General features: G+C 46.4%; 1 protein-coding gene across 1 annotated transcript in view; it reads right to left on the reverse strand.

The window, feature by feature from the left end:
• Positions 1-12,888, reverse strand: part of ECEL1 (endothelin converting enzyme like 1) — a 53,793-nt gene that overhangs the window by 1,343 nt on the left and 39,562 nt on the right. Inside the window, exons 9-16 of the mRNA XM_082224121.1 lie at positions 12,075-12,178; positions 10,399-10,457; positions 9,301-9,352; positions 8,288-8,355; positions 6,923-7,047; positions 4,204-4,269; positions 2,875-2,970; positions 1,826-1,902 (exon numbers count right to left, since the gene is read on the reverse strand). Of these exons, the coding sequence (XP_082080247.1) occupies positions 1,826-1,902; positions 2,875-2,970; positions 4,204-4,269; positions 6,923-7,047; positions 8,288-8,355; positions 9,301-9,352; positions 10,399-10,457; positions 12,075-12,178 (647 nt within the window). The remainder of the gene's footprint in view (positions 1-1,825; positions 1,903-2,874; positions 2,971-4,203; positions 4,270-6,922; positions 7,048-8,287; positions 8,356-9,300; positions 9,353-10,398; positions 10,458-12,074; positions 12,179-12,888) is intronic.

Raw genomic sequence — 12,888 nt, forward strand, 5'->3', positions numbered from 1 at the left:
ATATTGGCCTGCCTGCTCTTAGAGCAGGCACCCCCAAACTTGGCCCTCCAGCTGTTTTGAGACTACAACTCCCATCATCCCTAGCTAACAGGACCAGTGGTCAGGGATGATGGGAATTGTAGTCCCAAAACAGCTGGAGGGCTGAGTTTGGGGATGCCTGTCTTAGAGGAAAGGCTGGTCTACCAGGGATGCCCCCAGCATGGCAGGGGAAATTTGCTGAGCAGTCAAGCAAGGAGACCACATAAGGCGACCGTCAACCGTGGGTTGGCAAGCAAGGCTCTCGGAACACGAGAGTGTCCATGTTTTATTTATTTTGTATCAACAATCTGTGCTCTACTTAATCTCAGCAATGTACAAGAGCCATAATACAGTAGGCATAAAAATGAGTCAAAACTACAAATTCAGAACTCAGTTTTTAAAAAGCCTGCTGGAGATGGAAAGAAGTAAAAGTCCCTAGAATGGCAGAACAAGTTGATGGACTATGCCGAAATAGCAAAAATGACCAGAAGACTCAGAAATCAGGAAGACCAGAATTTTAATACGGAATGGGGAAAATATATGATCTATCTTAAAAACCATTGTAAGCAGCTAAAATCGTTAGTGGGATTGGAATAACACCTGTAGTTTAATGGTGAATTTTGGACATAATGGAGATGCAAAAGATTTGGATTATTATAGAAGATGCAGGAGGAAATGATTAACAATAGGAGCCACAGAGGAGGAAAGCCCAGGAGATTCTGTGGAATCTTGTTTCTATATTGTAAATTGTTATGTTATTGTAAAATTTTCATTTGAAAACCCCAAATAAATAGATTTATTTTTTTAAAAGCCTGCTGGAATGAAATGAAAGTCTTTAGGGAGTGCCGGACGTTCAACAGAGAGGGGACTTGCCTGATCTCAACAAGAAGGGAGTTTCACAAAATTGGGCCCACAATACAAAACACAGAACTCCTGGTAGATATGACCCATTCATCCAAGCAGGGATTCCTGCAAAAACCTCAGAGGTCGAGCAGGAATATATGGGATGGGATGGTCCCTGGGTTGTTCTGGACCCTAGCTGTCAAGGACCTTGTAAATTACCACATTTTTCACCCCATAAGATGCACCTGACCATAAGACGCACCTAGTTTTTAGAAAATATTCTGCGCAGAGCATGTAAGTGGCTCTCGCTTTTCTTGCTTTAAAGCAAGCAAAGTGAGAGCTGCTTACATGGCTTCTCTCCTGCTTTGCACAGCTCTCACTTTCTTGCCCATCCCTCCTCCCGCCTCGCTGTAAAAGAGGAGGAGACACCGGGACAGGTGCTTTGCTTGCTTTACAGCGAGGAGGGAGGGATGGGCAAGAAAGTGAGAGCTGCACAAAGTAGGACAGAAGCCATGTAAGCGGCTCTTGCTTTGCTTGCTCCCGTCCGTCCCTCCTCCCACTTCACTGTGAAGCCAGCAGAGCAAGCTGCGCAGCTATCACTCTCGCTGAAGCCAGCAGTGCAAGAGCGATAGCTGCTGGCTTCACAGCAAGTGATGGACGGGAGCCATGGCTCCGGCTGTGGAGGCATCCCTCAGCTCATGACTGCAGTGGTAGCCAAGGGATCCCTCTGCTGCCCAGTGCATTCGCCCCATAAGACGCACAGACATCTCCCCTTACTTTTTAGGAGGAAAAAAGTGCGTCTTATGGAGTGAAAAATACGGTAATGAAAGCACCTTGAACCTGGTTCCATAGCTTATGGTCAGCCAGTGCAAGCCAAACCCAAACGGCATCCCTTAGCCGGCCCTTCTCCTTCCTGTCCCCTCCTCTTGCACACAAACACGTATACGCACACCCCCCCAGGTACCTGTAGTGTTCAGGGGCGTGTTTGTCGGTCAGCACCTGCAGGTAGATGGATTGCGAGCGCCGTTTGATGCACCAGTTCTGCAGGGAGAAGAAGCGAGAAGTGGGAGACTGAATCTGTCAGAGATTGGGGAGGGAAGGTCCAGTCTGTGGCTGCAAGGTGAGGCTGCCTGGGAGGGCCCAGGGCTCTTAGCCAGTGTCTCAAGCCTCTTTGCCTTAGAGACCAGGCAGCCCGCTCCAGCCCTCCACCGGAAACGCCTTTGTGTGGCACAATGGTGGCAGCAGCAAGGGTCTCTGGCCAATGTTAGGAAAGGCAGAAACAGGTACGCATGGATCGCTCCCCCCCCCCTTTGCTATGGAAATGATTTATTTTGTTCTTCATTTGTTAAAAAATGCATTTGCTTTTGATCCCTCTTCCCTTCCTGTCTTCCTTCTTAGCTTTTTGCTGCTGTCTGGGGCAATAGCAGAATTGGATGGCAGCCGTTTCACGTTGCCAGAATGACCTCAAGCTAAAGGTCATTAAAGCTCTCTCTCTCTCTCTCTCTCACACACACACACACACACACACACACACACACACACACACACCCCACTCCCATTTCAGTCTCCAGAGGCTGAAAACTAGAACAGTTAACTGTTTAAGCTCTTTGCAAAAGCTCTTTGCAAAAGCGCACTTTTCACTTTTGCAAAAGCTCTTTGCAAAAGTGCTCTTTGATGCAGCCTTCTCTCCTTTAAACATCACACCTGTCAAATTTGGCTCACAAGATTGATCCTGATAAGGATCTGGGCCACCCCTCCTGTAAGCTGCTGAGTATAACCTTTCCTTCACCAGCCTGGATCTCTGCCAGATGGCTTGGACTCCTGGCAGGGGCTGATGGGAGTTATAGTCCAGAGCATCTGCTTGGGAGCCAGGATGCTGAAGGGCGCATTAGTGAGTTGAGAATGCTTTGGAGACGCCTCAGTCTGATGAGACAGGGCAGCAGCGTTCGCTCAAGCCTTTGGGGTCTGATCCAGGAACCCCAAGGAATCATTCCCCGGGCACGCAGACCTTACCTGGGCAAAAGCAATGAAGAAAAGTTGTTCGTGGGTGTATTTGAGAGGGTGGAGAGGGTTCTCGGGACCGTTTTCCCGCACCCACTTCTGATAGGCCTGCAAGAGAAAGTCTTGCTCAGCTAAATGAGGTGGCCACTCCCCAACCCTCCCTGCAGGACCCTCCCCAAAGGTGAAATTGCTAAACGGCCTCGGTCCAGTATACCTGGAGCACCGTCTCCACCCCCATTGTTCTGCCCAGACACTGAGGTCCAGCACCAAGGGCCTTCTGGCGGTTCCCTCACTGCGAGAAGCCAAGTTACAGGGAACCAGGCAGAGGGCCTTCTGGGTAGTGGCACCCGCCCTGTGGAACGCCCTCCCATCAGATGTCAAAGAGAAAAACAACTACCAGGCTTTTAGAAGACATCTGAAGGCAGCCCTGTTTAGGGAAGCTTTTAATGTTTAATAGATTATTGTATTTTAATATTCTGTTGGAAGCAGCCCAGAGTGGCTGGGGTATAAATAAATTATTAATTATTAATTATTAATTATTATTATTATTATTATTATTATTATTATTATTATTATTATTATTAAAGTACCCAAAGGGCAGAGCTTTTGAGTCCTAGTTTCTCCCCCCTGTGTTTTTAAGGCATTCTTATTTGTTGTCTGTAAGACGCCTTGAGTCCCTGACAGGGGAAAAAGCAGGGTATAAAAATCTTAACAATTGTGTTTCTTATACAAACACGGACCTTCGGTGCCATCTGTATCTGCAAACGTCTGGCTCTTTTAAGACTCTTTGCTGTTATTTCTTATCCAGTATAATTTAGTAGCAATTTGCCATAATGGTTGAGAGTGAAATTCTGTTTCATAATTACCTGCCTAAGTTTTGAGAGTTAATTTTATTGCATACGTTTACATTCTAATGGACCATTGAGTATTCCTTCATTAGGTAGAAGTTGTTTTGTTTTATAGTCCTTTTTTTTACTATGGGTTATTTGTTTAGGATTGCTGGAAAATTTGCGATCTCTGTGTGCATTTTGCAGTTTCTTCAGCAATGCAGAAAGGCGGGATAAAAATCAAAAGTGAGATGAAACCGCGGTGGGGTGGAGTGCTGTGCATAGACTGCTCTCCCATGAATCATATAATTCTCTTTTAAAGCCCTCAAATTTGGTGGCCATCACAGCCTACTGTGGGAGGGAGTTCCACAGTTAACTAGGCACTGTGTGAAAAGCACTCTTGCACGGGTCTGTCAGCCAAACTGAGCTTGGGAAGATGTCAGGCAGACACCATGTTGGGTGGACTTTGCACATGTGACTGGGAACTCCTCTTCCCTCGGGGGGGGGGACTTACATAGTAGGCGAGCTTAAGTCCCCCCATATCAGCAATGTTCTCCCCAAGGGTATGCTTCCCATTCACCTGTAAGAGAGACAGACAGACAGACAGACAGACAGACAGACAGACAGACAGCTGAGTTAGGACTGGAAATGCTTCCTTTCCACCATCCCACAAAACCCCAGTATTGAGAACAGAGGTCCTCAAACTTGTTTCTCTGGGCAGCACCAATTTTTTATCGATAAGGAAAACACTGGGAAACAAGAAGAATCAAATTCTAGCAGTGCTTAATTGATAGCACAGAACGCAACTGCTTTATAATAGGATCATGAGACGCCCAGAAAGTATAAAACAATGCAGCAACATAAGAACACAAACTATTCCCAAAATATAATTCTTACATATGCACCTGAAATATGTACAGTCATACCTCATGTTACGTCCGCTTCACGTTACGTTCTTTCAGGTTATGTCCCGCGGTGACCCGGAAGTACTGGAAAGGGTTACTTCCGAGTTTCGCCGCTCGTGCATGTGCAGACGCGCAAAATGACGTCACACGCATGCGCAGAAGCGGCGAATCGCAACCCGCACGTGTGCAGATGCGCTGCTGCGGGTTGCGTTCTTTTCATGTTGCGAACGGGCCTCCAGAGCGGATCCCGTTCGCAACCAGAGGTAACACTGTATATGAACTCAATGGGAGGTGTGAGCTTGTCTTTGCTGGGTAATCTCGTTTATATCTGGTCTAATTTGAGACAAACAAACTCTCATCTCATCAACAGAAAGAAACCTTTCTCTTTCCTGGTCTTTCTCATTTGTCAGAGTTGAAAATCCCTGTTTCTTTGCCCTCGAATCTCCTCACCACTCTTGTCAACCTCTCCTGCCTCACCCTTTGAAAACGCCTCGCCCAACCCCTGTTCCTCCCTCCTTACACTTCACCCAACACTATGTGTTCATATAAAGGCTTGAGTGCCTCTGCGCAGGGCTTGAGTGTGCTCCCACACATCCCCAAAGTTGGATTGCCACCTTTTTAGTGCCTGGGGCTCCCCTGCCTTTAACAGCTGGGCGTTGGGCAAACATTCAATTGCCCCTTTCCAGGGCTGGCATCCAGTGCTGATTGCTGGGTGACCTAGATGTGACGTCTAGTTCAGCAGATGCAGCCACTTTGGAAATTAACAGCTGGCACCAAGATGCCAACTTCCAAATGCCATGGTAACTGTAGAACTTTGTTCTGCCACTGACACGGTACGATATGATACAATAATCTTTATTGTCATTGTCCCATACAGAACAACTGGGCATTTGCTTCTTACTCAAAAGCCTGTCTATATGATGTTGTTGTTGTTTAGTCGTTTAGTCGTGTCCGACTCTTTGTGACCCCCTGGACCAGAGCACGCCAGGCACTCCTGTCTTCCACTGCCTCCTGCAGTTTGGTCAGACTCATGCTGGTAGCTTCGAGAACACTGTCCAACCATCTCGTCCTCTGTCGTCCCCTTCTCCTTGTGCCCTCCATCTTTCCCAACATCAGGGTCTTTTCCAGGGAGTCTTCTCTTCTCATGAGGTGGCCAAAGTATTGGAGCCTCAGCTTCAGGATCTGTCCTTCCAGGGAGCACTCAGAATGGAGAGGTTTGATCTTCTTGCAGTCCATGGGATTCTCAAGAGTCTCCTCCAGCACCAGAATTCAAAAGCTTCAATTCTTCGGCGATCAGCCTTCTTTATGGTCCAGCTCTCACTTCCATACATCACTACTGGGAAAACCATGGCTTTAACTTATATGATAGTAGGCCAAAATACAGGTCTGCCCTCCTTCAGGGGTGGCGTAACCCTTCCTCTTGCCCATTGACTTATAATTTGCCACTGCCGCCTCCTATAGCCTGGCAAATAGAAGGAAGGTACTATGGGCACAATCCCTATTCATCTATTCTGTTGTCACTCCGCCTTTTCTCTAAGGTGCTGAGGGTGACTGGCATACGCACCTGTCTCCCCCCCTCCATCTTATCCTCACAACAACCCTGTGAGGTAGGCCAGACGGAGAGGTCCTGACGGGCCCAAGGTCATCCAGTTTAGCTCCATGGCTGAGTGGGGATTTGAACTCAGGTCTCCCAGGTTCTAGTCTGATATTGTAATCATTACAGGCTCTCCAGTGGACTCCAGACTTTTGACTCTCCCAAGAGGACACGCCTGGTTACAGCGATCAGAGCTGTAATAAATTTGTTCCTCGAATTCTCCTCTGCAAATTTTCATTATCATTAATTTAATTGATTGTATTAAAAATACAATTTTTAAGTGGGTCCCATCAAATTAAGTGGGTCCCATCAAATATTCTCTAGTTATGTGAACGCATGCCCAATATTTGTTGTTCATTTTCAGAATATTTGATATCCACCTACTGATAACATTATTTGATAGCCATGCTGTGATAGTATTGAATATCGAACTGGATTTGAGTGATGATGCACAACGCCATTCAGAATTTTGACAGCTTCTGGAGTGGGGGGGGGGGTGTTTCAGATTTGATGCCTGCCTTAAATAACAAGCCGATATTTGGATATTGTGGGGAAATGTCACAGTCAAAGGGCAAATGCAGATGCGAGGTCCCAAAATTTCATCTTTTAAAAACATGGACAGTGGAGCTGAAAATTTGGGCATTTCCCACATATTTGCAAACACTGGTTTCGGGTTCTACAGCAGACTCTTTGCAAAGGAGCTCTCCCCCTTTGCATGGCACACCCCGGCTCACCCTCTGGTTGTAGACCGTGAAGTTGTCGTACAAGTTAACGATGCATTCTGCCTTCTTAAGAAACTTGCTGTAGGATGAGTCGGTCCACCAGTGCATCAGGTTGCCATGGCGATCGTATTGGCCTCCTGCAAAGCGGGACAGATAAGGGTCAGTCACAAGGGTGACCTCAGAGATTTTGCTGCTATAGGGGGGAGAGGCTGCAGTTCTATTGCGGTTTGACTGCAGGAGTGTTCACATGTTATAAGCACTCCTGCGGGTTATCCACACGCAACGTTCAATGAGTGTATGCTTTGTGTGCCTGTGCACACGAGAGCCAAGCTGTGTGCATCCACAAAGTGTTCATTCTTTCAAAGAAAACCCTTGTACGTGTGTAGAGAGAGCTTGTACCTGGGTTCAGTGTAACGTGAGAACAAGCATCAAGAACACTCAAGTGTTTATGGAAATAATTCATTGATCGGCCGGGTGTTTGCCAAGGGAGGGGGAGCTCAGATAAGGCTTAGAACAGACCTAGCCATGGGACATAAACATATTTTTCAATATTAAGAATATAAGATGTCGTTGGGTCCAGGGGTCCATGATGGATGTATTCAAACTTAAGTTGAAAAAATGAGGAGGCAAGGATCAACAGCTACTTCATACAGGGCTCATATTTATGAGTGAGGGAAAGGGTTTTGTGTTTTGGGGGTGCATGCCTGTTCTGTGCCCCATTGTGCAGATGGAAGAATGAAAATGGATGGCCTCTGGTAAACATTTGCAGTCTCTGTGGGAGCAGCTGCAAGGCCTCCCTTCAAACCAGGCCAGGACCGGCCCTACTATGAGGCAAAGTGAAGCAACCGCCTCAGGTGGCTGATTATCAGGGGTGGGGGGCAGGCCGCATTGGCGAGGTGTTTCAAGGACAAACCTGTGGGTTTCCCACCATGATCCTTCTACGCCAGGGTTTCCCAAACTTGGGTCTCCAGCTGTTTTTGGACTACAACTCCCATCATCCCTAGCTAGCAGGACTAGTGGCCAGGGATGATGGGAGTTGTAGTTGTAGACCCAAGCTTGGGAAACCCTGTTCTAAGCTAACCTGCTTCCCTCAGGTGTGAGAGGATGGTGCCGACCCACCATTTATTAAAAATCATTTATGAAACCATTTAATGCTTTAAAAAATCTCTAGGAGGCCCACCAGCAATACTGAAGTAATATTAAGCCGCCCGTCTGCTTGGCTTCCATAAACTGAATTGAATTGGAAGCTGAACGTTTCTGCCTCAAGCAGCAAAATGTATCAGGCTGGCCTGGTTATTAGGTTTTGGGACGGTTCGGGGAGATGATTATCAGGCCCCGAAATAGGTTTGGGGAAGGGAGGGGGAAGGGGGAGCTCACCCCAGTCATCGTAACCGTGTGTCAGCTCATGTCCAATAATCGTTCCAATCCCGCCGTAATTCAGGGACCTGTAGGTGGGAGATAAAACGTCGGGGGCTATGGGGTGGCAGTGAAACAGGGGGTTGGAGGGTTGGGGAACAGGTGAGAGCCCAGATTCCACCAACAGATGGAGAATTTTAGGCTGGAAATCCGCGAGGGGCTAGAGGGGCATGATCCAGGTCAGCACTGTCTTCTGAATCTGCCCCAGGCTAATAATAATAATAATAATAATAATAATAATAATAATAATAATAATAAGTGACTCTGGGCAGCTTCCAACAAAACGTTAAAATACAGTGCTCTGTTAAACATTAAAAGCTTCCCTAAGCAGGGCTGCCTTCAGATGTCTTCCGAAAGTCTGGTAGTTGTTTTTCTCTTTGACATCTGGTGGGAGGGCGTTCCACAGGGTGGGTGCCACCACCGAGAAGGCCCTCTGCCTGGTTCCCTGTAACCTCACTTCTCGCAATGAGGGAACTGCCAGAAGGCCCTCGGCGCTGGATCTCAGTGTCCGGGCTGAACGATGGGGGTACTTTCTCTTCAGAACAAACGTGGCCACTTTCCAGCACATTTTTTCGAAGAGCACCTTTTTACAGTTCATTCACCCTCCCAGAAATGTGTGGTGAAATAAGCAGAGCCCCAGCGTTCCTATGAAGGAAGGGATTCCTTTCCAGGGACGGGCCATCATCTCCACAAAACGTGGCCTAAGAGAACAGAAGGGTTGGACTGAAACCCGCCAGCCCACAATTTTTCAGCCATGGGCTGCCTAGACGTTGTAGGACTACAAGTCCCATCATCCCTGACCACTGCTTAAGCTGGCAGGGGATGATGGGAGTTGTAGTCCAATGGAGTCTAGAGACACAGGGTTCAAGAGTGCTGCTCTAGCCTGAATCGCCACCAGCAGAACCACACACAAAGCGCCCATTTCCCTCCCAGAAGCCCATGGTGCGCTCCCAGTGTGCGGAAAAAGCACTTACTGTGGAAACTCTGGGTCATACAGTGTGGGCTGAAGAATTCCAGCTGGGAACACTGAGGAGAAATGAGACAAAGATGGTAAGGGAACAGAAATGCTCAGCAAATATGGAGCCTTCGAGAAGCTGCCCTGCAGAACGGCAGACGGCAAATATCTTGCGAGGGGAAAAGCTCTGCGTTGATGGTGACTGCATAGGTCATGTAGGTATGGAGCGACCTTGCCAAATAAGAGTAGGATTCCTAACCCCAGTGGAAAGCAAGATTTGTTGGCTGCTGTGCTGAGCTTTTGAGATTCAGTCTATAGCAGTCTAACTATGGAGCCTGCTTGGGTGGCATTTCAGGGGAACGGTGCTCATCAGTCCATAGCAGGGCCGTGGCAATGCAAATTCCTGGCTCTCGCGCCTGCAACAGGCGAAGGAAGGAGGGGGGATGAATGCCACTGTGCGACTTCCCTTTCCCATGAGCTATCCAATCCCACGAGAGATCCAGAAATGCAGATGTGTCTCTTCTCCTGGGCATTGTCGGCCAATTGGTGCCAAAGAAGGACAGAACTTTTTTATGTATGCTACAATAGCAGCAAGAATACTCATTGCAAAGTATTGGAAGACACAAGATCTACCCACTCTGGAAGAATGGCAGATGAAAGTGATGGACTACATGGAATTGGCGGAAATGACTGGTAGAATCCGGGACCAGGGAGAAGAGATGGTGAAAGAGGACTGGAAGAAATTTAAAGACTATTTACAGAAATATTGTAAAATTAATGAATGCTAGAAGGATGTTGGATAGAAACTAAGGGGTTTCCAGCTGTAATGCTTTAGGAGATACGAAAAAAAAAGGTTTACAAATGGGTAAAAGCTTAATGGTAAGGATTTGCTGAACTAACAAATTGAAGTGGAATACAAAGAAGGGAGGTATGAGGAGGTCTGGGGAAATAAGTGTAAGGAAGATATGTTATGGAAAATTATTTTTTTTAAACTGTTTTTATGTTGTAATTTGTATTTTGTTTCTTTTTATTTTTCATTTTCATTGTTATTTTTTAAAAAACTTTAATAAATATCTTTTGGGGAAAAACAAAAACAGAAATGCAGATGTGTCCATACCCATTTGGTTCTTGTTGGGAAGGTAGTAAGCGTTCAGTGCCTGGGGGGGCAGCAGCCACCTGCAACGAGAAAGCACACCTTGATCAAGAGAGGTCTGTTGCAGCACAAGGTGAGGCCAATAACTGTTAGATGCAGAAGACAACATCTGTCCGCACAGGAATGAGATGGGGTCTCTTATGTCCTCCAGAAGGCAGAGAACACACTGAATTTCTTTTCTATTACTAGAGGTGAGTCAAGGAAGGGGCAGGAAGTATCAGTGCTGGGGCTGCTAAGGGATGGGAGACTTGCCAGCCTCCAGATATTGTTGGACTCCAGTTCCCATCAGTCCCCACCAGCATGACCAGTGCTTGGGAATGGTGGGGCTTGTAATCCAACAACAGGTTCCCCAACCCTGTGCTAAGGGAGCAGGAAGCAGGTGCTCCAAGGGTTCCTGTAGCAGCTGTCGGAAACAGCTACAGGAATTCGGAGGCTTCTGCCCGCATGGAAATTCATGAACCAGTCCTCACAAAATCACTTCCTTCATTCTCAGAGCAGTGTTTCCCAAACATGGGTCTCCAGCTGTTTTTGGACTACAACTCCCATCATCCCTGACCACTGGTCCTGATTGCAAGGGGTGATGGGAGTTGTAGTCCAAAAACAGCTGGAGACCCAAGTTTGGGAAACCCTGTTCTCAGAGCAAGCCATCAATCTTGGAGGAACTCAACACCTGCTTGTATGTTGCGTGAAGAACACTGGCTGGTTCAAACATACTTTTCAACAGCGGGTTTGGTTCAAAGGAGGCAACATCCCTGCGCTGTTACTGCCAGCCACTAGAGGTTGCTCAAGCCTGGGGAAATGAACAGACAAAGAAAGGGAAGAAAGAGGAAGCAGGTTGGGGGAGACTGGGGTGTGTGTGACTCCCAGGCTGTCCCTGTTTCCAAGAGGGATTCCATCATCACGTACCAAGAAATTCCGATTGCACAATTGAGATGGATCTGACACTCCTGTGCAGCAAACACACTTCAAAAAAGAAAGAAAAGCCGGAAAGACAGAGATAGGAAAATACACAGAAAGTGTGGGATGATGCTTGATGCAACAGTGTCTGACCTCCCCACAAGCAATCAGTAGCTCAATCAGTAACAAATGTCTATGACATTGAAATGAATCGCAGGGGTTCTAGCAACAAGGTAAAATGTAAGATTGGATCAATAATAGATAAATTAACAGGATATGAATTTGCTGAATTAATTTGTAAAAGGGATACAAGAACGGGAGATGTGAGGAAGTCGGGAAAATAAGTTAACTGAAGATGAGAAATTAAGAAAGAGGGAAATTATGTTTCTTTTTACTATATGTGTTTTTTTCTTTTTTCGTGTTTAATGTTTGTATTTTTGTATTTTGTAATCTGTATGTTGTGATTTTGTATTTTCTCTGTTTTTGTATTGTTTCTGAATTTTCTTTTATTGTCAAAACTTAATAAAGTATTTATATATAAAAAAACAACAAATGTCTAACCTCCCTGCAAACAAATCAGGACCAATGCTGGAAGTACCACCAAATTCAGACCTCCACAGTAGCTTTCGTGAGAATTTATGTGCAATATTTCTAGGCTCTCCCTGCTTGGGATAACTCAGGGTGCAGGCTCTCCGCAAGCCGGCCTGAGCCACGCGCTTCCTTTCAAAAGGAGGGATACCTACGCCGACTTGTCCACTTCCTGCCGGATCTTCTTCACTGACAGCTTAATGCTGAATTTGATGCTGTTGAGGATGTTCTTGAAGTAGGTTTTCTCGTGGACCTCAAACTGTGGAAGGAGACAAGTGAAATTAGGCTCAAGGGTTTGGGGGAGGGTTGTAGCTCAGCGATACATGCCAAAAGGTCCCAGGTTCAAGACCCTTGTTGCAAACCCCAGAGAGAAGCAAGCTGCTCATGTAGGCAGGACTGAGCACGGTGGGGAACCACTCAAAAAAATAAAATAAAAAAGAGGGCACAAAAGTGCATAAAATGTGCATATGCTCACCTCCATGCACACATGAGTTTAGGACTAATTATTACGATTCAAATAGAAATACACCTCACCATAGCAGGAAAGGTTGTAACCAGGTGAGCTGTATTCACCTGCAAAGGGCTCGTCCACACTTGACCCATGCCTAGAAAGTATGATTCCAAGAGGTTTTCCATTTGTCTCATGTTTTCTAGGCATGGGTCTGAGAGGTTTTGCCACTTCCCCCTGGAAAGCCTGCTCTTTAGTGCTAAATCAAAACAAATGGCAATCCTCAAAAAGAAAAAGACTGCCGTTCATTCCAATTCAGCTTGCATTAATGTGGAATTTGTGGCAATGTTTCAAAGTTATTCACAGCTTTGCTTTTGGGAACGTAAAAGCAGCAACAATCTGATTGTAGGATATGGCTTCACAACCTATAACAATTATACTAAAAGCAATGATCCTTCAACGTCAGCTTCGTTGGACTGGTCATGTTGTGTGGATGCCTGATTATAGTCTTCCAAAGCAAC

The sequence above is a fragment of the Podarcis vaucheri genome (genome assembly GCF_965113315.1).
Source record: "Podarcis vaucheri genome assembly, chromosome: 5".
In the NCBI taxonomy this organism is placed as follows: Eukaryota; Metazoa; Chordata; class Lepidosauria; order Squamata; family Lacertidae; genus Podarcis; species Podarcis vaucheri.